At 31.1% G+C, this 24,456-nt stretch overlaps 17 protein-coding genes across 17 annotated transcripts; 10 read left to right on the top strand and 7 right to left on the bottom strand.

Annotated features, from left to right (window-relative positions):
• Positions 1 to 156: 156 nt before the first annotated feature.
• cgd2_1540 (cell growth-regulating nucleolar protein, metal binding domain at N-terminus) lies at positions 157 to 612 on the top strand (the record flags this gene model as incomplete). The annotated part of the gene is made up of 1 exon (XM_626376.1): positions 157 to 612. The coding sequence occupies one exon, from the start codon at positions 157 to 159 to the stop codon at positions 610 to 612; it is 456 nt and encodes a 151-aa protein (XP_626376.1).
• cgd2_1550 (origin recognition complex 4 orc4p like AAA+ ATpase) lies at positions 604 to 2,091 on the bottom strand (the record flags this gene model as incomplete). The annotated part of the gene is made up of 1 exon (XM_626377.1): positions 604 to 2,091. A coding segment is annotated over one exon (1,488 nt), but the record flags the coding sequence as incomplete, so codon positions are not given.
• Positions 2,092 to 2,250: 159 nt separating this feature from the next.
• Positions 2,251 to 3,849, bottom strand: cgd2_1560 (hypothetical protein; the record flags this gene model as incomplete). The annotated part of the gene is made up of 1 exon (XM_626378.1): positions 2,251 to 3,849. One exon carries the CDS (start codon positions 3,847 to 3,849, stop codon positions 2,251 to 2,253), a length of 1,599 nt encoding a protein of 532 aa, XP_626378.1.
• A 255-nt stretch (positions 3,850 to 4,104) lies between these two features.
• Positions 4,105 to 5,025, top strand: cgd2_1570 (putative vacuolar protein sorting/targeting protein 26; the record flags this gene model as incomplete). The annotated part of the gene is made up of 1 exon (XM_626379.1): positions 4,105 to 5,025. The coding sequence occupies one exon, from the start codon at positions 4,105 to 4,107 to the stop codon at positions 5,023 to 5,025; it is 921 nt and encodes a 306-aa protein (XP_626379.1).
• Positions 5,026 to 5,489: 464 nt separating this feature from the next.
• cgd2_1580 (conserved hypothetical protein) lies at positions 5,490 to 5,855 on the bottom strand (the record flags this gene model as incomplete). Its single annotated transcript, XM_626380.1, has 1 exon — positions 5,490 to 5,855. The coding sequence occupies one exon, from the start codon at positions 5,853 to 5,855 to the stop codon at positions 5,490 to 5,492; it is 366 nt and encodes a 121-aa protein (XP_626380.1).
• A 353-nt stretch (positions 5,856 to 6,208) lies between these two features.
• cgd2_1590 (extracellular protein with signal peptide, 5xEGF and apple domains) lies at positions 6,209 to 8,053 on the top strand (the record flags this gene model as incomplete). The annotated part of the gene is made up of 1 exon (XM_626381.1): positions 6,209 to 8,053. The coding sequence occupies one exon, from the start codon at positions 6,209 to 6,211 to the stop codon at positions 8,051 to 8,053; it is 1,845 nt and encodes a 614-aa protein (XP_626381.1).
• Positions 8,054 to 8,132: 79 nt separating this feature from the next.
• On the bottom strand, positions 8,133 to 10,721 carry cgd2_1600 (DNA replication licensing factor MCM3 like; the record flags this gene model as incomplete). The annotated part of the gene is made up of 1 exon (XM_626382.1): positions 8,133 to 10,721. The coding sequence occupies one exon, from the start codon at positions 10,719 to 10,721 to the stop codon at positions 8,133 to 8,135; it is 2,589 nt and encodes an 862-aa protein (XP_626382.1).
• Positions 10,722 to 11,087: 366 nt separating this feature from the next.
• cgd2_1610 (protein kinase domain, putative) lies at positions 11,088 to 12,638 on the bottom strand (the record flags this gene model as incomplete). Its single annotated transcript, XM_001388165.1, has 1 exon — positions 11,088 to 12,638. One exon carries the CDS (start codon positions 12,636 to 12,638, stop codon positions 11,088 to 11,090), a length of 1,551 nt encoding a protein of 516 aa, XP_001388202.1.
• Positions 12,639 to 13,223: 585 nt separating this feature from the next.
• Positions 13,224 to 13,982, top strand: cgd2_1620 (hypothetical protein; the record flags this gene model as incomplete). The annotated part of the gene is made up of 1 exon (XM_626383.1): positions 13,224 to 13,982. The coding sequence occupies one exon, from the start codon at positions 13,224 to 13,226 to the stop codon at positions 13,980 to 13,982; it is 759 nt and encodes a 252-aa protein (XP_626383.1).
• A 609-nt stretch (positions 13,983 to 14,591) lies between these two features.
• On the top strand, positions 14,592 to 15,247 carry cgd2_1630 (cytidine and deoxycytidylate deaminase family, putative; the record flags this gene model as incomplete). The annotated part of the gene is made up of 3 exons (XM_001388166.1): positions 14,592 to 14,702; positions 14,751 to 14,961; positions 15,009 to 15,247. Coding segments are annotated over 3 exons (561 nt in total), but the record flags the coding sequence as incomplete, so codon positions are not given.
• A 9-nt stretch (positions 15,248 to 15,256) lies between these two features.
• cgd2_1640 (calcineurin like phosphatase with 3x Efhand domains at N-terminus) lies at positions 15,257 to 17,623 on the bottom strand (the record flags this gene model as incomplete). Its single annotated transcript, XM_626384.1, has 1 exon — positions 15,257 to 17,623. The coding sequence occupies one exon, from the start codon at positions 17,621 to 17,623 to the stop codon at positions 15,257 to 15,259; it is 2,367 nt and encodes a 788-aa protein (XP_626384.1).
• Positions 17,624 to 18,517: 894 nt separating this feature from the next.
• cgd2_1650 (dolichyl-diphosphooligosaccharide-protein glycosyltransferase beta subunit (Wbp1p)) lies at positions 18,518 to 19,924 on the bottom strand (the record flags this gene model as incomplete). The annotated part of the gene is made up of 1 exon (XM_626385.1): positions 18,518 to 19,924. The coding sequence occupies one exon, from the start codon at positions 19,922 to 19,924 to the stop codon at positions 18,518 to 18,520; it is 1,407 nt and encodes a 468-aa protein (XP_626385.1).
• Positions 19,925 to 20,175: 251 nt separating this feature from the next.
• On the top strand, positions 20,176 to 20,685 carry cgd2_1660 (cyclophilin-like protein, putative; the record flags this gene model as incomplete). The annotated part of the gene is made up of 1 exon (XM_001388167.1): positions 20,176 to 20,685. One exon carries the CDS (start codon positions 20,176 to 20,178, stop codon positions 20,683 to 20,685), a length of 510 nt encoding a protein of 169 aa, XP_001388204.1.
• Positions 20,686 to 20,741: 56 nt separating this feature from the next.
• On the top strand, positions 20,742 to 21,095 carry cgd2_1670 (ING1 ike protein with an N-terminal globular domain and a PHD domain; the record flags this gene model as incomplete). Its single annotated transcript, XM_626386.1, has 1 exon — positions 20,742 to 21,095. One exon carries the CDS (start codon positions 20,742 to 20,744, stop codon positions 21,093 to 21,095), a length of 354 nt encoding a protein of 117 aa, XP_626386.1.
• A 194-nt stretch (positions 21,096 to 21,289) lies between these two features.
• cgd2_1680 (hypothetical protein) lies at positions 21,290 to 22,300 on the top strand (the record flags this gene model as incomplete). Its single annotated transcript, XM_626387.1, has 1 exon — positions 21,290 to 22,300. One exon carries the CDS (start codon positions 21,290 to 21,292, stop codon positions 22,298 to 22,300), a length of 1,011 nt encoding a protein of 336 aa, XP_626387.1.
• A 492-nt stretch (positions 22,301 to 22,792) lies between these two features.
• cgd2_1690 (apicomplexan small protein) lies at positions 22,793 to 23,095 on the top strand (the record flags this gene model as incomplete). The annotated part of the gene is made up of 1 exon (XM_626388.1): positions 22,793 to 23,095. A coding segment is annotated over one exon (303 nt), but the record flags the coding sequence as incomplete, so codon positions are not given.
• Positions 23,096 to 23,912: 817 nt separating this feature from the next.
• On the top strand, positions 23,913 to 24,431 carry cgd2_1700 (2x Ef hands, calmodulin-like; the record flags this gene model as incomplete). The annotated part of the gene is made up of 1 exon (XM_626389.1): positions 23,913 to 24,431. A coding segment is annotated over one exon (519 nt), but the record flags the coding sequence as incomplete, so codon positions are not given.
• Between the last annotated feature and the right edge of the window lie 25 nt (positions 24,432 to 24,456).

A 24,456-nucleotide genomic window follows, 5' to 3' on the forward strand; every position in this document is an offset into this window, starting at 1 on the left:
AAGCTATTTAACAATGCAAGAGAATAGAAAATCGTGTTAATAATTACTTTAAGATTGTCAATAATTTAATTTATTCCGCTATATTAAAATTTTGAAATTATAGCGGCAAATGTCAATTTCTGTTGTTTTAAGAGAATAATCTATCCAATAATAAGAATGGTCTCGTTTGTTTGTGGAAATTGCCAAGATGTACTAAAAAAGAATAAAGTAGATTCTCATTGCGTTGGGAAATGCCGTGATGCCTGGGAATTCACATGTATTGATTGCAATTTTACTTTCGAGGGCTTCGACTATAAAAGTCATAATAGTTGTATAACAGAAAAAGAAAAATACTGTGGTAAATTGGCAAATATTAAGAAACCTGTTCATTATCCAGGAAATAGTTTTGTAGATCGAAAGAAGGAGTTTCAGCTTATTATTGAGAAAATACTAAAAAAAAATGGATCTATGAACTGGAAAAAACTAGTCAAAGAATCAATTAAAGAATATATGAATAGCGGAATTAATGATAATATTGAAGATAAAATTCTTAAATGGGAGTGCCTTGCTGCAATTCCTATTTCCTATACAACGAGTGAATCAAATATGGTTTCATTCAAACAGTCATTTTAGGATGTTATTTTTTAACCAATATTGAAGAATAGTTGGAATGTTAAATTGCTGTATAGAGTCACTATATAATTTATGTTGCGTGAATTTTACTGGCGTTGTACTTAATGTACTATATAAAGCATTAGTTTTGATATTATATACAGGTTCTATTATTCCCATTTTCACCAACATTAGAAAAGATAATTGATATGATTCTTCTGCATGGTCGAGTCTAAGTCCAGATAAATTAGATTGAACGGAGATATAATTTTTCAGCGAATGTAATTCATTGATTATCTTTTTAAATGTTATATTTGTGACTCCTAATGTTATTAATTTAATTAATGCAACCAAAATTGTGTGTTGAATTATGCTGAGGGATTCAAATCTTTTCAACTTCAAGCATTCTTGTACCTTTATTCCCTGGTTAAGCAGTCCAAATTCATTCCTATTTTTTGAAAGTTTTTTTTTGTTGCTAGCTGAGAATATTTTCATAAACTCTTTTATATTACATTGAGGTGAAACTAGTAGAAACTTATAAAGGAGATTGGATAAAACTTCGTCTTCCATTTCAAAATCGACTAAAAATTCCCACGACCTTATAACTTCTCTTGATTCCTTATTTTCATCCGCTAAATAGGAAAATAAACTGTCTATGGAGTCGTTATATGAATCTATACTTAACTGGTCTATTTCAGAAACTAATCTTTTGTCGATCTTTAACACTTTTGCAGCTTTATTTATAATACTTTTTACTCTATCTTGTTTTTTCGTATTTTGTAACTCCTCTAACAAGATTCTTCTTTGAGACATTCTGCTTTTTACTCTTTTTTCGAAGAAATCTGGTAAGTCAAACATTGATGTACTCAAAATAAGCACTAGGTTAATTTCGGATGAATGCATAATATCTACCAAAGTATATAACGCATACTGCCTAGAAGAAAACCCAGCCGTATTCGAATTAAAGTAAGAAATATTGGAAGCACCGATTATAATCGGTTCACAATTATCCAATGCGAACACTATTGTGTAGCCACATTTTGAAAGCCCAGATAACTTTTCTTTTAAAATTGAAATCTTTTGATGGCCACTAAAAAGCCTCCTATGCATTGGAAAATATTCATTTATACGTTCTAGAAGAGCTGAGAGTAAAGTATTATCATCATAATTTAAACAATTAAGATGTATTATAATTAATTCGTTAGAAACATTTTCACTTTTCTTTTTATTAAAGTATGAAGAGAGCAACTTAGTTTTTCCTGCGCATGGTTTACCTATTAGAATGCATGACCTGCTCGTGCTGTTTATCATAATCTGATCAAAAATATTTTCTAGTTGGTTTGGGATTACTAAACTATTGTCACATCTCGATACTTGGTGTTCTTCCGTCAAGTTTTCGTGCAAATTTAATAAGTAAGTGCGAATTTGTCCTTGTAAAACACTTAATAATTTATAAGAATAATTTTTTCCGCAAAACAAATGTTCATAAACCTTTAAAATTTAATTGATATCATTAATAATACAAATCTTAGTTAACTTACGTCGTTTATATACTTTTCAAGTTTCTTACTCATTTCAGCTTCAATTTAGAAATAATAGCCTGAGGAGAAGCGGGGGGGAAAAAAATTTTCGAACATGAACAAAAAAAAAGAATTACATTTACCTAATATTAGTATACAAAGTAAGTGAGAACATAGGTATTGTTGCGTTGTCAATATAGTGAGAATATGCTTCTAGTAATGATGAAAAAAAGCTAATTATATATAATTTTGATAATGAATATTTACTTGAAGAAAAAAAGCAAGTTAGTTGCAGATACGAATATGTTGATATAAAAAATGCAATCATTCCAATAAATGTTTTGTCTTTGTTCCCAGGTAAAGACATTTTCCCAAATAATATTCCAAAAATAGCGGAAAATGCATCTCCTACTCCTACTGTTGCAATTCCTAAAGTTGCGGAAACGATGTCAAAATCTTGAATATCTTTTCTTAGTAGAAACTCCTTGAAAATTGGAATAGAAATCCCAACCAGCAAGCAAATATGGGTAATAATCAAATCGTTTATGCTATCTTTATTATCCAAAAAAGGTAACAATAATTTATTTATTAATTTTGTTAATTCTCTGTAACGGTATTTTCTCATAACCTCTAAATAAATGAAAATGCACGAGGCTAAATAGATGGAAATGACTGTGAATTCAATCGTTCCTTGAGACTCTTTAGTAGGCATTATATTAAATGATAATATTTGGGGAAAAAAGAGTGCGATTAAAAATAGATGAAAGATTTTCCGTGTAAATATTTTTTTTTTTTTTGAATCTGAGCTTAAGTTTACTATTAGCTTAAACATAATTGGCAAGCAAAATATTACTAAAACCCAATAAATTATCAATGTTCTGATTTGAGAAGATTCAATAATCATCTTTAGAATGAAAGTAGAGACTTTATGGATATATTTGGCTGTATTATAGAGAGATAGGTATAATATACTCAATGCAGCAATTGTTAAATATTTAGAAAAACTTTTAATCTTAGATTTGTCTTCTAATGGTATCTTTCTATAATTTAGCGTCATTTCAAATATGATGATGTTTACTGGAATCAGCAATATAGCAATGGCAGTTATACTATTAATGCATTGCTTCCATTCGAATATCGAATTTAAGATGTTTGCTTTAAAATTCGACAATGAAATTAAAAGCAGAAATGAAATTAATTGAGAAAAAATATTCAATTCACCAAATTGAGTACATTGGCCTCCTCCGCTTACAGAACTTAATGAAAGTTGTAATAAAGCCAGATGATATATAATTGCGCAAAATTCAATCCTAATAATTTGATATTGATATTTATCTAAAACAATAAATAAGAAAAACAATGCAAATATTGTTATCTTAAAAAATAATGGCCACTTTTTTGAAAAAACAAAATTGTTTGCCTTATAAATAACCATACTTGATATTGAAATACAAATTGAAAATAAATTTACCGAATGATTTGAAATGGATTCGAAGCTCTTTTCACAATTCGCAATGGAAAGAAGGAGTAAAGGAAATGATAAGTTGTGAATAAAGTAAAAATGGGTATCATTTTTAATATTTACATTTAATTCCAGAAAAAGGCTCATAATACCTGTAATAAGCAATGTAAACAAGCTTAAAATAATGTTGTAATAGATTTTAGCTTCATTGAAATTAAGAGTTAAAACCAACGAGCTAAAAAGAATAATATCTATTAAGTGAAAAGTATTAACCATTTCGTATTAATTCCAACTTGAAAACATTGATTCATTGGTTTCTGTATTTTAAACTTGTTTTAGGGATATGTTCATCTTTATATTTATGCAAAAAGAAAATGCCAATTTTAGCAATTTTAATATAATGGAATTAAACTGTTAACGCACAAATATTTGGCGCACTATATATTTTATTTTTGAACTTGTAATGAGTAAACAGTATTAAGTTTAGAATAATTCATTTTTAAAATTTAGACCATAAAACTTAATTCCATAATGCTTTCATTTCTTTCCAGTATTAATGCGTGTAACTTGGAACTTTCAATTAATCAAGATGTGGGAAGAAAATCTGCGCCACTTAGTAAAAATAAAAAGGGTGAAAAAGGGTTAATTTTTAGTGATGGTGAGGATATAAGTGGAGTTGCAATAGTAGCCATCAAACCGGGAAGGAAGTTGGATCATCAGGGTATCAGAGTTGAAGTAATTGGGCAAATTGATGTAATTTATGACCAATCTTCTTCTTATGATTTTTTCTCTATCACTAAGGATTTGGAGCCTTCAGGGAGTTTATTTGAAACAAAACAATACAAATGGAAATTTAATGCGGTCGATAAACCATACGAAACATACTATGGAACAAATATTCAATTGAGATATTTCGTAAGACTTACAGTTCTTAGAGCATACGCAAGCAATATTGTTAAGGAAGTCGACTTCGTTGTACAAAATTTAAGCAATGGCATCCCTAGTTCTATTTCTGAAAAAAACAAAATTCAAGACGGAATCAAAATGGAAGTTGGTGTAGAAGGGTGCTTACATATTGAACTTGAATACGATAAGTCTACTTATCATTTAAAAGATGTAGTTATTGGTAAAGTTTATTTCTCAATAGTACGGCTAAAAATAAAATATATGGAGATTGATATTATAAGACTTGAAACTTGCGGATCTGGACCAACAGCAATAACTGAAACTGAAGTACTTTCTAAATTTGAAATAATGGATGGTGCGCCTGCGAAGCAGGAGACAATTCCTCTAAGAATGTACTTATGCGGTTGTGACCTGACACCTACATATAAGAATTTGCAAAATAAACTTTCGGTTAGATACTTTCTGAATTTAATTATTGTTGATGAAGAAGACAGGAGATACTTTAAAAGGCAAGAGATTACACTTTGGAGAAAAAAACTCGGATAAACATTTATTTTATACATTTTATATTATTAATCTTCTCAAAGATTATTTGAGTAATAAAAGCTAGCAAATAACCTGCATAATCAATTAATAAAGCTATTTTGGCAAATTAATTTAGGAGTAAAAACTGTTTTAACGTTCAAATTTGATTAATTTTAAACTTGTTAGATAAATTATCACTTTCATTAAATGAGATTCTGTTGGGCCAACTTAGATACCGCAAACTCTTTGAAGAGATGTACCACCTGATTATTGACTATAATTCTTTTTACATTGTGTTTATTTTCAAAGCCTAGTATAACTGTTATTTTTTGACTTTATTTGTATAATATTTTCATCTGGAATTGAAAGATGTTAAATTTTATATGAAATTTAATTAAAACACTCAAACTTAGTGTTACGACTAAATACTTTTATTGGCACATTGAGAAATTATATTGCTTTACTTTAGGCCTGAACTCGGAATTTTATTCTATTATTGTAATGTCAATAGTGTTTCGTCTTAGAGAATCCGGAAGATAATCAACTTTAGACTTATGGATCTGAAAGGATGGGGTTTGCCAATATCCGCAAGAGCACTTACCGCCAAACCAGCAATAATATCCCAACTTTGAATCACAAGAACGATTTGGACAAGTTATCCTACCATTCTGCTCAGTATAGTCTTCCATCCATGAAGTATTTGAAATGAAGTATGATGTACATAAGTTATTTTCATCTTTAAGGTTGAATTCTTCGTTTCTTTCATTTAATTTGCCATGTTTAATAATATGATCTGTTGTAAATAACGTTGAACCACATTTCTTACAGCGAAATACATACTTATTAGGCATGATATTATTTGCTATGATAACAACTAAATATATTAGATCAAAATAAAACGAAAATTATGATGGCTGTTCAAATAGATTAGATTTTAATTGTTGATTGCGCCAGGATTCAAAATGAAATTACACGCTTCAATCAGCATAATATTCTCATTTACCAACGTGTTATTAATAATTGCATTAAAATTAAATTTACAAATTATTATATCTTTTTTTTCGCTTTTCCGAGATTATAAGGTATATTTTCCGCTGATTTTTTTTTTCGAAAGATAATAAAATTAGATTCAAAATAACTTAGTAGATTATAATACATAATAAATAAAAATAAATATTCAAGTCCCACTTAAATGTATTTGTGAATGAATCTATATAATAACCCACTTTTGGAGGTGCGCATTCCTCGTGTAGTAATAATTACTTTTGTTTTCATAATTTGGATTAGAAGAACAAATCAACAGGTAATTAATGCATGCACAATAGGAAATAATCCATGTACAGAAAATGCAGAATGCTATGTTGAGACTTTATTCATTGGCGCTCCCAAATGTAGATGCCCAAATGGTTTTCAGGGCGATGGATTAATAGGAGGCACTGGATGCCAGGATATTGATGAGTGCACAATGGGGATTCATACATGCGAGCCTAAAACTCAAAGGTGCATTAATACGATAGGGAGCTATGAATGTGAGTGTCTGAGTGGTTTTAGAAAGCATGAACAACGTTTAAACGTGTGTGTTGATATTGATGAATGTATGGAATTAAGTGTTTGTCCTAGTTCCACGTTGTGTATTAATACCGAAGGATCGTTTAAATGTGAATGTCTTGATAGAGAGCTAATATTTGATCAGGGAAGGTGCCGTCCCATCAATAAATGCACAGATTTTAATGGAAGATTAAATGATTGTTCTCAAAATTGCGTTATGGGGAGTGACGGACGTGGAAAATGTGAATGTAACCCCGGATTTAAGTTGCATGAAGATCGAAAAACATGTGTAGATATAAATGAATGCGAGGAAAATAACCCATGCGACCTTAGCATTTCGAGCTGTATAAATACCCCAGGTAGCTATATTTGTGACTGCTTTAAGTCTGCTGGGTATATGACATCCCCAATTAACAACAAAATATGCATTAATATAAATGAATGCGAGGAAGATCCAATGATATGTGGTGACCTAAATATGTGTTGCAAAGATTTGGCTCCTCCAGACAAGTATGAATGCGTGTTTCCTAGTATTAATTCGGAAGTCATAAATAGAATCGACGTAAATAACCATTCAAAGGAGGGTATGAAAAATGTAGAAGGTGAACATAAAAATTTGGAAAACAACTCGAAATACATTCAAAATAATAAAATTTCAAGAAAATGGATTGAAACCAATAAAGAATATGGTAATAATGCTGATTCGATTGAAAGTAATAATAATAGCGGTTGCTACGACTCAGATATTGAGTATCCAGGCTATACTATTCAAATTTTGCATTCATTAACAAGCGCATTTGATTGCCAATTACAATGCCAAGTAGACTTGGGATGTGACTTCTTCACCTATGATATGATGAATAGGGTATGTCTTTTTAAAGCAGCAAAGTCAGAACCAAAAGAATCTCCTGGGATGATTTCTGGTCCAAAGTATTGTAGTTATAAAAAGATAAACAAAAATAAGTTATTTCCGCTGGATTCAGCTTCAAGCCAATCATCTCTTCTTCGTAGAATGTCTTCAAATAATAATTCAAATAAGTCAAATCAAATTTCTGACAACAAGTGTCCTCCTGGCTTTAACTTTGCATATGATATTTGGAGGAAACAAAAAAACAAAAAAACAATGGAAGTAATACAAAAACAATTTGGTACAAAACAGATGAATTCAATTAATCCCGTGGATATATCAGAAGGGTTGCAAAGCAATACTAATTTCATGGCAAACCAGATAAATCAATGGTATGATGTATTTTCAAACGTTCCAACCACATTTTCAAACACAACAAAGCAGACAAATAAGCCTGTTCCCAAACTTGAATCATCCAACATTAATCCTGGATTTATTGCAGGAGGTATTCCTCCACCTCCAAGAGGTACAAATTTTCCATACAATGAACATTACAAATTTAATCAATATCAAGACCAGAACAGTCAAATTCCTCATAAATATGGCCACAATACTCCCATATATGGAATGAAATCAGATAATTCAATTACGTGATTCAAACACAAAATTTTACTAATAGATTTAAGATGGAAAAGCAGATTAAAGTCATAAAAAATTAATCGATTTAAAAAATCTAAACAATCGAGTATATAGTATCTCCAGCAATCATAAGTCTATTTTCTTCTTCTAAGATCCGTAAAACTTCCTTTATATCCTTGTTAGTGATCATGAAATTATTCCCTTTCTCTTTTGATTTTGAGATAATATTTTTTAATAGTTCCTCCTCGAGCATCGCTTCAAGGCCTGATTCAGAAAATTGTTCTGCAATACATGAAGTAATGAATTTTTTCTTAAAATCAGCTAGCTCAAAATCTCCATGGTCAGTATTGCTTCCTTCTCTAAGAATATTTGCTGCAGCAAGAGCAACTTGGTGGCCACGAGCAGCAGACTCTTTACGGTTAATTTTTTCCCTACTGGGAGTGACAATTGAACTTGGAGGAGGAGCAATAATGCTATGTTCATTTTCTTCTAGAAAATTTAACTCGGGAGTTTTGCTTGGATGATTTGATCTTTGGTACTTTTTTTCTTCTCTCCTTTTATTCCTTGAATTATCTTCCTGTTGTAGTTCGTTTTCGATATCTTTCTCAAATACTACATTAAGCAGACTCTCTTTTTCAATAACTTCTCCAAACATTGCATAGCTGAGCAATTCAAATGCAATCAACACGTCTTCTGGGATTACAGAATCTCTCATCTTTAATTTTGAGTGTGCTGTCGCTAATCTAATTATCCCTTCAAGTGTACGAGTTGTGCAAGTGGTGCCACCCTTGCTTTGATTCATGCACTTAGCCCTTAATTCGGTAAAAATTCTCGCTACTAGCTCAGCTGCTTCATCGGTTAATTTTGGGGTATTTCTAACATATTTACAATAATGAATATATTTCCTTAAAAATGACGTTGTTAATACTTTATCTTCAGATGAACCCTTTGAGTTATTTTGAGATCTCTTATCTGCTATTTTATTAGATAGAGGTTGCCAAATATCGTTCATCTCATTTTTCTCATTTGAATCATTATCTTTGTACTCAGGCTGTATAACAAAATTATTGTTTGCCTTATTTATTCTTGTATCATTTATTGATGAATTCTTATTATATCTAACTTGTGCAAGAACTTGTGCAGCGATTTTTCGATCTTGCTGAGAGTTTCTAGAATCTTTTACAATAAATATTAAATCAAACCTTGACAATAAAGAATCAGGAAAAGCAATTTGCCTGCTAAGTTCCATAAAGTCATCAAAATGGCCATATACTGGGTTTGCAGCTGCAAAAATAGAACATCTTGCATTCAGAGAAGCCTGTATTCCTGCCTTAGCAATAGTAACTCTCTGTTGTTCCATAACTTCGTGGATTGCAACCCTATCTGAAAAACTCATTTTATCAAATTCATCAATACATACTATTCCTCTATCTGCTAATACTGTTGCTCCAGCTTCTAGTCTTCTTTCCTTTGTATCTGGATCATGAGTAACTGCCGCAGTTAAGCCTACTCCTGAACAGCCCCTTCCTGTGGTACTAATTGCCAACGGAGCAATTGACATAACGAATCTTAACAATTGAGATTTACCACAAGAAGGTTCTCCTATTAACAATGTATGTATATCGCCCCTGATATGTGTTCCATTTTCAAGATTATGTTCTGCACCCCCTAATATCCCCAGCAATAAGCCTTTTTTAATGTATTCATGCCCACAAAGGGAGGATGCAAATGATCTTGACAAAATCTCAAAAGCGTCATCTCTATTTGAAATCTCTTTCATTATTCTTATTTCTTGAGGAGTTAATTCAGGAGAAGTAACATTTTTATTTAGTAATTGAATATTATTTGCAACAATTACAACCTTAAAAATTCCAGTTATTGCATTGTTTTCTCGTCTTGAAATTGGTTTGTAGACCCCCACAATCTTAACTCTATCCCCAGGCTTAATTGTCTCAACCAAATCATCTTCTGCTATTATTTCAATGCTCCTAGGTAGCTGCCCAGTAGGTATCATTTCAGGCAACTCCTGTAGTGTCATTTTTTGGGTATCTTTATATCTGCATAAGCCTATTTCCACCTCCATTTTGTTACCTTGTCCATCTTCTGATGGAACGCCACTCTGAATATAACGATCTTTTATTAAGCAAGAAATATCGCGATGCCCTCTAACTTCGACAAAAGCCTGATTTGCTCCACCTGAAATATCATTTTGACCAATTAAATGGCCTTTGGAAATATGGACAGATTTAACTAATTTCGGTTTAACAATAGAGCATTGCGAAATTATACCTTCAACACAAACCATTTTGTTAATATTACTTGCAGTAAGGCCACGCGGCGTCAGATGATTACGTCCAAACCAACCACTGAACCCAACCCTCGCATTAAATTGTGAAGATTTTAATGGCGAATTTTTATCAATCTCTCTTTCTAGATCCACTAAATCTTTAATTACCTCTTCAAATGGGGATACATACAAGTAAGGCTCATTGATAATTTTCTGGGGAAGTTCATCACTTATCTTCCTTAAATCACCTAATTCTATAAGAATACGCCCTGACTCTATATTTTCAACTGCCATTTGCTTGATTTTGGACGAATATTCGTCATTACCTTGCAAAAAACTTTTATATACTTGAATAAGTTGCTCAGAGAGCTCGCTGTCTGAAAGACTACTAAGCATCTTTAATAGATAATTCTATTCAGAATGTACGCACCTAGAACTGATTCTGAGTAGAATAACTTTTTTGCCACTTAAAATACTAGCTTGTTATAAATTAAAAAAAACATGAAGTGTGGGGAATCTTAAGTAGGCGCCCGATACAAAGTCAGAGTTGAAAACGAAGTGTAAAAAAAAAAAAAATCTATGAATACAACACATAATTTTGAAGGCTAACTCGCATAACACTTTATTAGACAAACGGTTTAACCCTATTCTATTTAAATACACAGTTTACATTATTTTATTATTAAGTAATGGCGATCTCTAATGCTGTAAATCTGCAATTTTAGCCAAATTAGCAACATTTGGTCGTAAATTATCAATATTTTATGTATCCAATTCTTCTATATCTTCTATCTCTTTCATATGTTTGCTTATATCTTTTCTTTTGAACATCTCTTTTACATCTGTGTTACATAGAATTTGCTTATATATTGGTCCTATTGGATTATATTTAAAAGAATCAACCAGCCACGGATGTTTTAGTGCTTGCTGGCAAGATTGAATTCTTTTCTTTGGATCCCATTGTAAGAGCCTTATACATAGGTCTTGTGCTAAAGGAAAATCAGGTAAAGGCGGCGCGTCGAATTGAAATCCTCCTTGATCACTTATTACCTTTAGCACTTCCAAAGCTTTAGGGTAATCGCACATTAAGTCAATCCTAAGTGGAGGAATTCCTGTCATTAGTATATAGAGTATTATCCCTATACTCCATAGGTCTGAAGCTGCAGAATATTCACCTCCATTTAATACTTCGGGGGCAAGATAACCGAATGTGCCAACTAGCCTCTTCTTCATCCTAATCATTTGTACGTGCGGTTTGCTATCCATTAGCTCGCAAGTGTCAAAATCAACCAGTACAACCTCAAAATACTCCTTAGAAGACTTTAATGAAAGGTGAGCAATACTTTCCTCTTTGCTTTTTATTTCTTGTCCTAATTTGTCATCGGTCCCTTCAAAAGTAGAAAATGATGATGCTGACATTGGAGAATATGGTTTTTCCTCTCTTCTTTTGTATCTGAACATAATATTTTCAGGTTTTACATCACGATGAAGCATCTTTAAGCAATGTAAATGGTTCACACTTTCTAATATTTGTCTAATAATATATTTACAAGTTTCTTCCGGAATAGCTTGCTCTGTAATTAAAAATTGAAAAAGTTCTCCGCCTTCCAAGCCTTCCATTACCAGATAAAAATTTTCCTCATCTTCAAGAACTTGGTAAATTTTCATTACATTAGGATGATATGGTAAATTTAATAATTTCAAACATAGTTTTTTCCAAATTGAATAACTTCCGGGAAATGATGACATAATTCTAGTTTTTTTAACTACTTTTATAACAACTGGAAATCCTGTTGCAATATGCTTTGCCCAATAAAGTTTTGGACGATTATTATTCTCTCTTTCTGGGTTTCCATTCCCACTCACAGCGTTATCAGATTTATCTTGCGATCTTTTGTTGCTATTAATTTTTGAAATTATTAAAAAATAGTCGTCTATTCTTACACCCAGTTTTGTTAAGTTAGCATAGCAGCCAAGGAGAGTATCAGGAGTAACATCAGAATAATCTTTTTTATCAGAGCTTTTGATTGAGGAAATTTCATGTTCATGAATACGTTTAGTCTTTAGTCCCTTATTTATTATGGATTCATATTCATTTGATTCGATTGACCTTTTTCGTGAAAAAGCTTTATCAGTATGAAACTTTTGATTTATACCATCTAGTAGCAATAAAAGTGGTTTCTCCTCACTTGTTACATATTTATTGGATTCCTGGCAAGCACTAATGTTACTTCCGAAGTTATCATTAGTAAACAGGAATTTGTTATCTTTTAGTGCAAATGAGTTATTCCCCGAACCATTGCATTTGGACATTTTAATATGCTCAATTTTTCATATGCCCTTTGATTGCATACAGATGTTTGTTTCTTCCTTTACATAAATAAAAACAGTATTATTATGATTTGTCTGATTAAAATTGCATGTAGATCTTTTTAGCGCAAAGATCCCCTTATGCTCGGGTTGCAGCGTTTGACCACTTCTTTTCAATTAATAAAATTTTTGCAAATTAAATATTAAATTAAACTGTATTAATGCTATAAATGTAAGTACTAAATGTCAATATTTCGATATATTTACAATGAAAATACCACTAAAAAAATCGTAATACATTTTCGTAATTTTAATGTTAATAATAAATAAATATTGCCTCTACTGGATATACTAGGGTTTCACAGTTATTAAAGATCAAATTAGTTATTATAGGTCAGCTTATTATATTTACCGACTAATTTTCAGAAACTATCCCTTTTACAAATCAAATAACAACTGCGGTTTATTCCAATGTTAGTAAAATTGCTAGAGGCGGGGCAATGCTGTTGCTAATTGATAAGGACAAGTACGAAGGTTCAAAATCAAGAGTTATTATGATCTTTGAATACGGTGATTATTATTCATATCATGAATATTAATAAAAATGAGGTGAGTCTTTCACCTTTAAATAGTTTATCAACCCAGTTAGATTCTAATACTAATAAGGAAAACCACTTTGATGTAAAAAATCAGAAGCCACAGTGCATAAGTGATAATACTGAAGCAAACATAAAACACGAAGATTTTGAGAAGTCTAATATAAAGAAAAAATATAAAAAAAATCTTATTTGGGATGGCCCAAGGTGGGATCTGGCACATTTTGATCCGACAATGAGTGCAAGAGAAAGGAAAAAACTTGTTTATTATGAGGCTCTGTTCAACAAACTTGAGAATGATGTAGTGTTGAGATGCAACGAACACAATAATAAAAATGTGAAAAATCCAAACCAGAAGAGGAAAATGCGTAATAACACTTTAGACTCAAGTCCCAAAACAGAATTGAGCGATTTGAAGGGAATGAAAGAACATAAAAGCGATATTGATTCAGGAGATAGTTCTAAATCAGATAACTATAGCAAGGCTAATCAAGAAAAGTTTGTAAATTCTCACAATTCTAATCAAATTGGTATTTTGTTAACTCCTGATAGAAGTTTTTCACGAAGTGAAAACATTATATCGCCAATTTTAGAGGAGCCTAGAAAGTGTAGTAGATCGAATGCAAATAGTCAAACGCCAGCAAATGAAAGGGAAAATAGTAGCATTCGAAGATCCAATGATTGGAGAGTAAAATTATTGAATAAAAGATGTTCTCTCCAAGCTACACCTTATAGAGGAGCAACTCCATAAAAGCAATTTTTATCAATTGCATATTTGGCTCTCTTAGTTATAAGTGCATTTATATCCTATATATAGCTTAATTTGTTTTAATATTTCATATGAAAATTAAAGTTGTATCTTTACCAAACAGTTGAAATTTTTAATAATTTCAATATCTACGGCTCATTATAATTTTCTTTAACCCGACTAAGATTACTTTAGGAAGTTCTTAGTTATTGTAAACGGTTTAGATCGGCCTCATTCACTAGATTTTAAAGAATGAAATGAACGCAACGAAAGTTGGGATTTTTGCTCTTGCATAAAATAAATGTTTAAAATAGAAATTTTTAATTTACATAATAAAGAAGAATCTTCAAAGTTAATGGATTTTTTATTTATTTAAATAAAATATATGCTTTATTTCAATTTAATATATTCAAAGAAGATTCGATTTTGTTCAAAATTCGTGACTCATTTCATACAAGGAATAGTAGCCATATTTTCGCGGTATAGATTTTAAACAAATAGATAAACAATGTACTATAACAATGAAGAGTTAGAGATGTTTATGAAAAGAGCGATTGAACTAGTAGGTAAAGCTAATATCTTTGTAAAGCTGTAATAATTTATTATTTTTAGTCAGAATTTGCAGTAAAAAGTAACGAAGTCCCTGTTGGTTGCGTTATTGTAAATAGAACCACAAAGGAAATTGAATCTGAAGCTCACAACGAAACTAATATATCGAGAAACGTAAGCTATAGAAACTATAAATTAAGTAAATAAACATATATTACTCAGGGAACTAGACACTGTGAAATTGTTGCTTTAGAAAAATTAATAGTTAAGTTAAAGAGTACTAGTGGAAAAATAAATAATTCAACTCGACTGATTACTCAAAATCAAGATGAATACAGTAACACAAGATTTAGGATTAATCTAGGGGATATTTATGACTTATTCGTAACTGTGGAGCCTTGTATTATGTGTATTGGATTTATCGACCAGATGGGTAAGTTTCCATTTAAAGTGACTCCTTTTTTTTTTTAAATAATTTAGGAATACATAATATATTTTATGGATGTAAAAACTATCGCTTTGGTGGTTGCGGATCTGTATTGGACTACCATCATTTAAATAAAAGCTCCAAAATCATCTTAACTTCCGGAATCTGTGAAAATGAATCAATTAAAATACTAAAAGAGTTTTATGAAATTGGGAACCCAAAAGCTCCAGAAAATAAGAGAAAAAGGCCACTAAAAGCATTAAATTGCACATTACCATTGTACAAAAGTTAATTATATTTTCTAAAATGCAGTTAGATTTACAGGTCTGCCATTAAGATTCATTATTCTTGCAGGTGTAATTGGCTTCTCGTCCGTATTCACAAGTCTAGTGCTGCTTTTTGGGCTTAGAGAATAATTGAATGTGCTACTACTATTCGGAGTTTTCATTGTTACCGAATTGAGTGCGTAGCTTTTTTTATTAGGTAATTCTCTAAACTGACAATTTTCACCTTTAGACTTTTCAAATTTGGTATTAAATTTGTCACTAAAGTTGTTTTGCTTTAATTCAGAATTAATCTGATCAAACCACCCGAAAGAATTATCTATGGTTTGATACTTAATTATTTGATTGTATTGGATCAATTGGTTGTCAAGGCATCTTGTAATAACTAATACAGCAGCATCATTGCAAAAATTGTTGCAAAAATTGGTTGCAGAATTTAAAGAGACAACTCTGCCATTTGCGTTATATCCATATCCTCTTTTGCAGTAGTCGTTTGTTTTTACTATTAGCTTTATTGAGTTTGTATTCATAAAGTCTTCAACGTCATAAGAATCATAGCAATACATATTTTTTTCAAAAATTTCGGCATCTCTTGTGTGTTCTACATCCGTCTCATTTATAAAATTATGAGAGTCATCAGAACTTGTTTGATCTATCATTTCTGACCAAAGACATTCAAACACGTATCTATCACTCTCAGATAATCTATTATTACAATCACTTTTGTTTATTAATTCTGATTTTACGTGGATTGGCTTGGGGATACCTGATAAATTTTCAACACTTTTAATACTTTTACCAATTCCTGAATGTAGACATAACACTTGATCATCAATCAACGCAGAAATCGAAAAAAATTCAAAGGCATCATTAATCCTTTCCCAAATAGCCTCACCATTTATTCCAAATTTCTGCTTACATTCAAAATGAAATCCATAAGTCAAGTTAACTGATGCATCTTCATGGTTGCCACGCAATAAAAATATCTTATCAGGAAACATTATCTTTAGAGAAAAGAGTATAGAAATGACCTCTAACGAAAACTTTCCTCCATCAACATAGTCTCCCAAGAAAACATATTTCATCGATAATATGTCCCCTCTATGGAAATGAGGCCATGAGAATTGTTCGAAAAAATACAATAGGTCAATTAGCTGCCCATGAATGCCTCCAAAAATTCTAACAGAGTTATTTCCCTTTATTTTAATCAGACTATCCTCACCTCTGATAATTTGCACAGCTCGATCACACAAATCCATTATTTCTGAGCAATTTAATATGTTGTTTATATACATTTTTTCTTCAAAATCAGATTTATTTTCAGAGTTTGTTAAAATATTCATATAGTATTCTATTACTCGCTGTTCCAAAGAACTAAATGCCTGATTTTGGAAATTGTAAGGGAATAAATCCAATATACCTTTAGAATTTAGTTTTATGTCATTTTGGACTTTACCAGCCTCAAAGGAAAGTTTATTGAGTCTGCTATTCATATTTGTTTGTTCTGCGAGTGCAGAAGTCAATTTTAACCCAGCTAACTCCGTATGCTGAACTTGCTCCAAATTTTGATCAAAGGTGCTTTTGAGGCAATTTTTTGAAGAAAAATTTGATATAAATGACCCATGTTTATTAATATCATTATTTGAACTATATTCAGCATTAATATTGTCGTTGATAAAATCCACCAAATCTAGATGAGTTCGCAATAGCCAGCCTGTTCCTTTTAAGATATTATTTTTCACAGAATTATAAAATGCATTAAAACCAAATACTCCATCGTAATGAGCAATTAAATGAATAGCATATTCTCTTGCTTTAGACTCGCTCATTGATATTGTTTTTTTAGCTAATGATCTGATGGAAGAAATATGAATAATCATTCTTTTTAATTCATTTAAGTTAAGGAGGCCATTCCTATCTGTGTCATAATAGAGGAAGATAAATTGTAATCTAAGCTGCCCAATACTAGTTTTAGGATCATTTTTCGCTAAAGGACTTAAACTTAACATTCCTGATGTAAATTCAACTTCACTAACAATACCATCTTGGTTTCGGTCCATGAGGTTATAAAATACAGTTCTATATTGCTCGTCTGTAATTGGGTTATCATTTAATATATTCAAAAACTCGTCCTGTGTTAAGTAGCCGTTTTTTCTTTTCCCGTATTTAGAAACAATGTCACGTAGTATTGAATATCTCTCTTGCCAGCCCATTTCTAATATAGCTTCATCCATAAGCCTGCTAAAACTTTTCCAGGGGTGCCACTGCTCTGGACGAATAACTTTGGAAGAGATTCTTTCAGCATTCTTAGCGCCTGCGTGAAAATCAGTGTTTGCAAATTTAGAGTTGAGAATATTAGGCCCATAAATTGAAGAGACTTCCATTTTATAAGAAAATTAAGTGACTATACTAGCACTTAGAAGCGTGTAGAGTTTTATTTTAAAATGCCTGTTAAAAAAGCGAGGTTATCTCTTCATGAAGTCTTAGATCTTTCTTCGATTCTTAAGGAGTAAAGCCACGAAGATTCCCGCAATTTAAATTCCCCACTGAAATTAGTCTATTAATCAACTTAGTGGGGTACAGAACGGTTTGCATTCAGATTGAAGTGACTAGTAATACAAGTTTTGAAACGGTTGTTATTTAAACTAAGTAGAACATTAATATTCCAACTTTGGATATTTACACCACAACACACTAGAAATAAATTTAAAGTTATTAGACTAGATTCTAACTAGGGATCTATTACCCGCATTAGATATTAATAGTTAATTTCCCCTAACAATACGATATATATATGAATTACTCTTTCAAATACCACGGTATTAATACCAATATTCAATGTGAACTTTCTGGATGTTTCGACCTTTAGTACCTACTCGCCTTATTGAGGATTTGTTAAACCAATAATGCTGTATGATTTAGTCAAGTAAAGTAGTAATAGCGATGAAAGTTACCAAAGAAAATATAAGTGTTGTGAATAGTATGGACAAATATGAAGAGAGTCTAAGCGGAGACAAAAATACAGACTTCGAAAAAATGAGCAATCATCAAAATTTGTCTATATAAACTTACTGGTAACTCCAAGTAATTGTTAATGAATGGAATTCCAAAGAAAGTAAACGTAACATATAAAAAGATAGAAAATGTAATAAATGAAAGTATAATTCCGTTTAAGCGATCCATATCTTCCTATTACATTTTATTATTCTCAAAAAACAAATAAATAAATTTGCGCTTATGGGGTACTTGAATTCACATTTTTTTATTTTAGTATTTTCTCAAATACTGCTTTTTGTAATAAATAGTAATGTGAAATAACAGAAAGAAATAATAGTTAAAATAAATGCTGAGTAATATGGCATTGCAGAAATATTGAATCTTTCATTTTGATCATGACGAAAATTGCGAACAGTTGTAATTGATTCATATGATATTGTATTATAACCAATTCTTTTATGATTAATTACAAATTTATAGACTCCCCAAACTTCAGGGATTTTAAATGTGCTGCTAAATGTTGATCTTCGAGACTCTTCTTCGCTTTGCTTCAAGTAAGTTCGTATATATGGATCTAGCATCGTAAATTCAAGTTGAATATCCTCTGAGTCGTAATTTTCCCATTTATCGTTAGAAAATTTATAAAATTCAGCGGAGAAACGAACTATATCTTCAACTGTATAATTCAATGTTTCATCGTAATTTTCAACAATCGTTTCAAAGCTGTCATTCAGCTTTCTGTGTGAAATTTCTGCAATTTTTATTAATCCTTTTTGTTGAAATGACCATAGAAAAATATCTTTGCAAAATTCAGAATTTTCACTATTACTTTTTATTGTTTCGTCGCTACACAATTTTCCGTCGCTAGTAAATGTTGCTCTTGCGCCGTTTCTACCTTGAAGAGCCATTACTAACCCAATTTCTTCCCCAGTACTAGAACTAATGTAGTTTCCAAACAAACTAATAGATTTTGATTTTATGTCATTATTAACTGAAATACATGTATGGCAAGCTGTCAATATTGGAATTACAAGCTCGTTACTAGGAATAGAATTGGAAAAGCCTACGCCATGATATAAAATCCCTTTTTTCGTAAAATTTTCTGGAGAAAAAATTGCATCTGATTCAATAAAATTGTTTGAAAATATTTTTGATGATTTACCAACTCCATCTGTAGTAACATCAAATAAGCGAGTATTTTGAGGTAGAAATTCTATTCCTGCACACTCCTTTGCTAATCGAATTATTGCCTTATTTTCTCCAATATTTAAATTTGTGTCATCGATTGTATCAACAAATATCATCAAATTTCCTCCTCTATCAATGAAATTTAAGATTTTTGGTACGTATGACATTGGAAAGGAAGGGTGCACATCTGAATTATCTATATCTAGAATAATAATGTTGTTATAGAGAAACTCATCATAAAGAAATAACTCTAGATCTTGCTCCTGGGAATAACGATTATAAGTTTTTATTGTGATTTCATGGCCGGCTGAGACGAGATTTGAAATGAATATTGAGTACTTTTGTTTGATGCTTTTTTCGTTGGAATTTGTCAAAATTAGTAATTCCAAGCTGGCTAGATCTGCATTAAATATTTGTTTAGGAGCTTCACCAAGTGTACCAGAACCTGCTTCTATTAAATATATAAAAGAATAGATGAAAAGAATAAAAAGCTTGAGCATTTTTTTTTTACTTGATTTTTTTTTTTGTTCAAGTCAAAACAGAGGGAAAAGAGGGGTAACTGTTAATATTGCCGTTATTTGTAATTGCAGTATTTATTGCAATAATAAAGTAGATAAATCTTAATTCAAACCTCTATTCGAATAAATTAAAGCTATATATTATTGAACATTGTTAACAGGTTACTTATAAATTAATCGTTGCTTTTATTTAAAATATTCTTTTATTGCCATCCATTTTAGTGGATAAATAAATGTCAGTTAGAATAATAACAAATTACGGAGACCTAAAATTTGAGCTATTCTGTTCTCAATGCCCAAAAGCCTGCAAAAATTTCCTTGCTCTTTCAGCAAGTGGCTACTATAAAAATACAATTTTTCACAAGAATATAAAGGGATTTATCATACAAGGTGGTGACCCAACTGGCACAGGAAAGGGCGGAGAGAGTATCTATGGGAGATATTTTGATGATGAGATTTATCCAGAATTGAAGTATGATAGGAGAGGTATTCTTTCGATGGCAAGCAAAGGCGCTAGTAAAAAACCAAATACAAACGGTTCACAGTTTTTTATAACTTATTCAAGTTTACCGCAACTTAATGGAGAGTATGTTATTTTTGGTAAGCTGATAGATGGTTTTGAAACTCTAAATACGTTAGAAAACTGTCCATCTGACAAATCCCACAAACCAATTGACGAAATAATTATTAAAGATATAGTTATTCATTCAAACCCTATTGCTGACCAAGAAATACTTGATTAAACACAAATATTTACTTTTGTTTTGTACCGCTCAAATATTTACTTAATCACAACACAATGGACCAAAAAGAATTAGACGAAGTAGCTGTCAGCCAACAAGAAAATGAGTTCGATGAGCTTTTGCCATATTCCAAGATAGCTAAAATTTTAAAACTTGTAACTGATAAAAAATTTACAAAAACATCAGTTAAGCTAATACAATCTTCTACTACAAAGTTCATTAAGGAAATCTCAGAACTTTCGGAGAAACAATCAAGAATTCGCTCTAAAAAATTGGATAAGGATCAAGCTGTGATTATTCAAAAGGAAGATGTAATTTCAGCAATCCAAAAAGGTGGGAAAAAATTTAGTTTTGCCAATTTTTCTACAGAATTTCTTGAAGACCGTTTCTGGAACATGGAAATAAGTTAAAATTATTCTGAATATTCTGCTCATATGTTGTTTAGGAATATTAGTTTGCACGATCTCTTTATTCAAGAAATAGCAGAAATTTATGAGCTTTTTTTTTGCGCGCCCTTTAGGCTTGTTTAGATAAGCTGCAATAAATAAATTACATAGTATAGGCGTTAATCAAACGAATTAATTATTGCTTCTTCATTATTACCATGTCTGAGTCGCACGAAATATTTATGGAGGATATTTCTCTTCTTCCAGGATGGATATTACGTAACTTATCATTGATGCGTGAAATTGATAAAAAAAGCAATGATTTACAAATTACTCTTGAGGAAAAACGTGGCAAATATTTGAAAGAGTTAAGCAAAGTAGCTAATTCTGACTCGCAAAATATTGACAAAAATGCCAGTATTTTTAAGATAGATGAGATCAACGAACTACAAAGGGAACTAAAAGCGCTGTTAAAAGAGAAAATCGCAATATCAGACCAAAGCGTCCACTATATTAGATATGATGGTGAAATTTTAAAAAAACACTACGAACAGTTAAGAGAATCATTTACAGAAAACTTCATAAATAATAATGATTCTGGTTCATCAAATAGCTATTCAGGAAGAAATAGTCTTCAAGGTCAAATAAACTTTAAAAACCCAGGTTCAAATAACACTATTAATAATATAGCAAATAACCTTAATGGCAATGAATTAAATACTTGCCGCAACTCAATTTCTGAAACATATAACTCTAACGATAACTGGAATAATGAATCACATAATGGGGATAAAAATATTGAGTCTCACAATAAACCGTCATTTGCTCATGAAAGCATTAGCCGAGCATCAAAAAGGCGAAGATCATCTGCTGCAACTCATATTAAGGACACCTTCGATCAAATTTCAAAGAAACCAAATGCTTTTGTTGGCACATCAACTAGCCAAAAATCAGATCAGAATAATTTATCAAATGATAATCAAAATCAACTTTGTTCAATATGTGAGGGTATTGAATTGATTAATAATAAGTTTGTTAAGTGCGAATGTTGTTCAAATAATATGCATGCTACATGCAGCTGGTCAAGCAATCCCTTTCTTTGTAGAAAATGCTGTAAAAAAAGTTCTATTCAACCCTCAATTACGTATGATATTGAGTATTCTGCTTCACTAATAAATACTCCTAAATCAGATAACACTAAAATCTCAAAGGGCTCAAGAAAAAAGTAGAATCCTCACAGCTTGAATCCAGTTTTCCCCAAGCAACCTAACTATTGATAAGTTAATTAAAATGAGTAGGAACATATTAATTTAATATTTTTAATAAATTAGTTTTTCAATCTACGCTTGAGCGTTTTTTTTTTTTTTTTTTTACAGTAACAATTTGAATAGTGGCAAAACAATTGGAAGAAAGATAAACAATAAAATTCTACAAACCTTCAAGATAGAGGTGAAGGATTTGACACACCTAAGAAAAACAACGCCTGGATATATTCATTTAAATTTAATTATAAAGCTATTCTGCATCATATATAGAAGCTTCAATTTCAATAATTAACTTGAAATATTTTGAGGTACAGTAAGCGATTAACTGTCTAATTATTTGCCGCACAATTAAAGCTCAAAGATCCCGTATGGTTTTAAATACTTGTAAACTACTGTTTATTCACGCTATTATCCTAATAAAGAATATAATTTGAGTAATTGAAAGATTCCGCTTAAACAATGTCTGTTGTATCTTATTCAAGATTTCTTGATAGTGCCATTATGGGAATATTTACTATTTGTTTGTCAGGTCTTACTCTTTATTTGTTTGGCGAATTTTGGGGACTGTGTCAGTCGCCACCTCTTTCTAAATGGAGCATTGGTAAAATCATGTCGACCTTATTTCCATTTAAAAGGACTTTTGATGTAAACCTGACTCACATATTACTCTTTTCAATTATTATTTGCTTATTAAGTTTAAGAAGTGATCAAGGTACAAACAGCTCAAAGTGTGGGCAAAAACAAAAAAGAAATGATTAGCTATTATTACCCTCTTCTAAATGATTTAATATATTTCCAGAGTTATATATTAACTACATATTTTGCTCATCATACAAGAATGTAGAACAAATCATTTTTTCAAGGCAACCCAATTATTTTATTTTAAGTGATTTAGATCATTATTTTTCACATTGCTTCCAAATTCAATTGTATAGTTGCAAAATTCTGATATTGAGTTGGCCCTGAACGTTTTGGCTTTATGCTCATCCATTAGTTGCGGTTCTTGCGACTATTGATCAATGCATCCATACATATTTATTTGTTTGCTGTTTTTGTCAACTAATCAAGGAAAAGAATGGGATATTTGATTTGTTCAGTTCGAGACGATCATACTGAAAGCAAATTAAGAAATAAATATCAAAGTATCAGTTAAATCTGATGTTTAACGATCATATAGATTACTATGGACTTGAAGTGCACTCTCACGAGCAGATAGCATTTCTAATTGTTTTTGTCATGCCTTCATTATTCGTTGAAATAACATAGAACAAATATTCAAAGCTAAGTTTAGGATCTTTATTTTTTAACATTAAATTTAGTTGTAAAACAATATTTACAGAATTACTAGTATCCCTTAAGAATACCTCCCCAATATAGAAGGGATTAGACAGAGGAGAATAAAGCCATGTTAACATGAATTTTGGTATTGCCCTAATATTGTATTTTTTTTTTGTACTCACTAAAATTGTTTACCAATATAATTTCGGCATGCACCGCCGGAACATGTCTTGTCGATTATTTACAAGTGGTAAACCGAATTTTTTGATTTGTTTTAATTAATTACAAAGTAGAATAAATCGAAATTTTGAAAATGAACGAAAGTTCAACCCATATTCAGAGCAAAAAAATACCCCAAAATAGAATATCGGATATTCAAACAATTTTTCATTTATTTGATAAGGATAAAGATGGAAGCATTAGTGGGTCTGACTTATTTGAGACTTTCAAATCAATTGGGCTTGACATTCCTCCACAGCAAATAGATGTGCTTTTAAATGAAATAAAAGGGCGCGCAAGCACAGGTATGCAACAAGATCCAGCAATTTCTAGCTCTATTGATTGCGCAATGTTTTCTGGATTCATTAGTAGACAGCTTGACTCAGCACCTTTAAGTGAACAACTAAGGGAAACTTTTTCATTACTGGATATTAACGGAGATGGCTATATTACCCCAGAATGCTTAGCAGAAGTTTGCTCAAAGCTTGGCGTATCACTTACTGATCAGGATGCAAGGCAATTAATGGTGCAATCAGATGGCCAAGCAAAAGCAGATTATAATAAATTTGTGAAGCTTATGCAACTTTCAAAGGGATAACAAATTTAAATCAATATATTTTTAC

The sequence above is a fragment of the Cryptosporidium parvum genome, chromosome 2 (assembly GCF_000165345.1).
Source record: "Cryptosporidium parvum Iowa II chromosome 2, whole genome shotgun sequence".
Taxonomy (NCBI): Eukaryota; Apicomplexa; class Conoidasida; order Eucoccidiorida; family Cryptosporidiidae; genus Cryptosporidium; species Cryptosporidium parvum.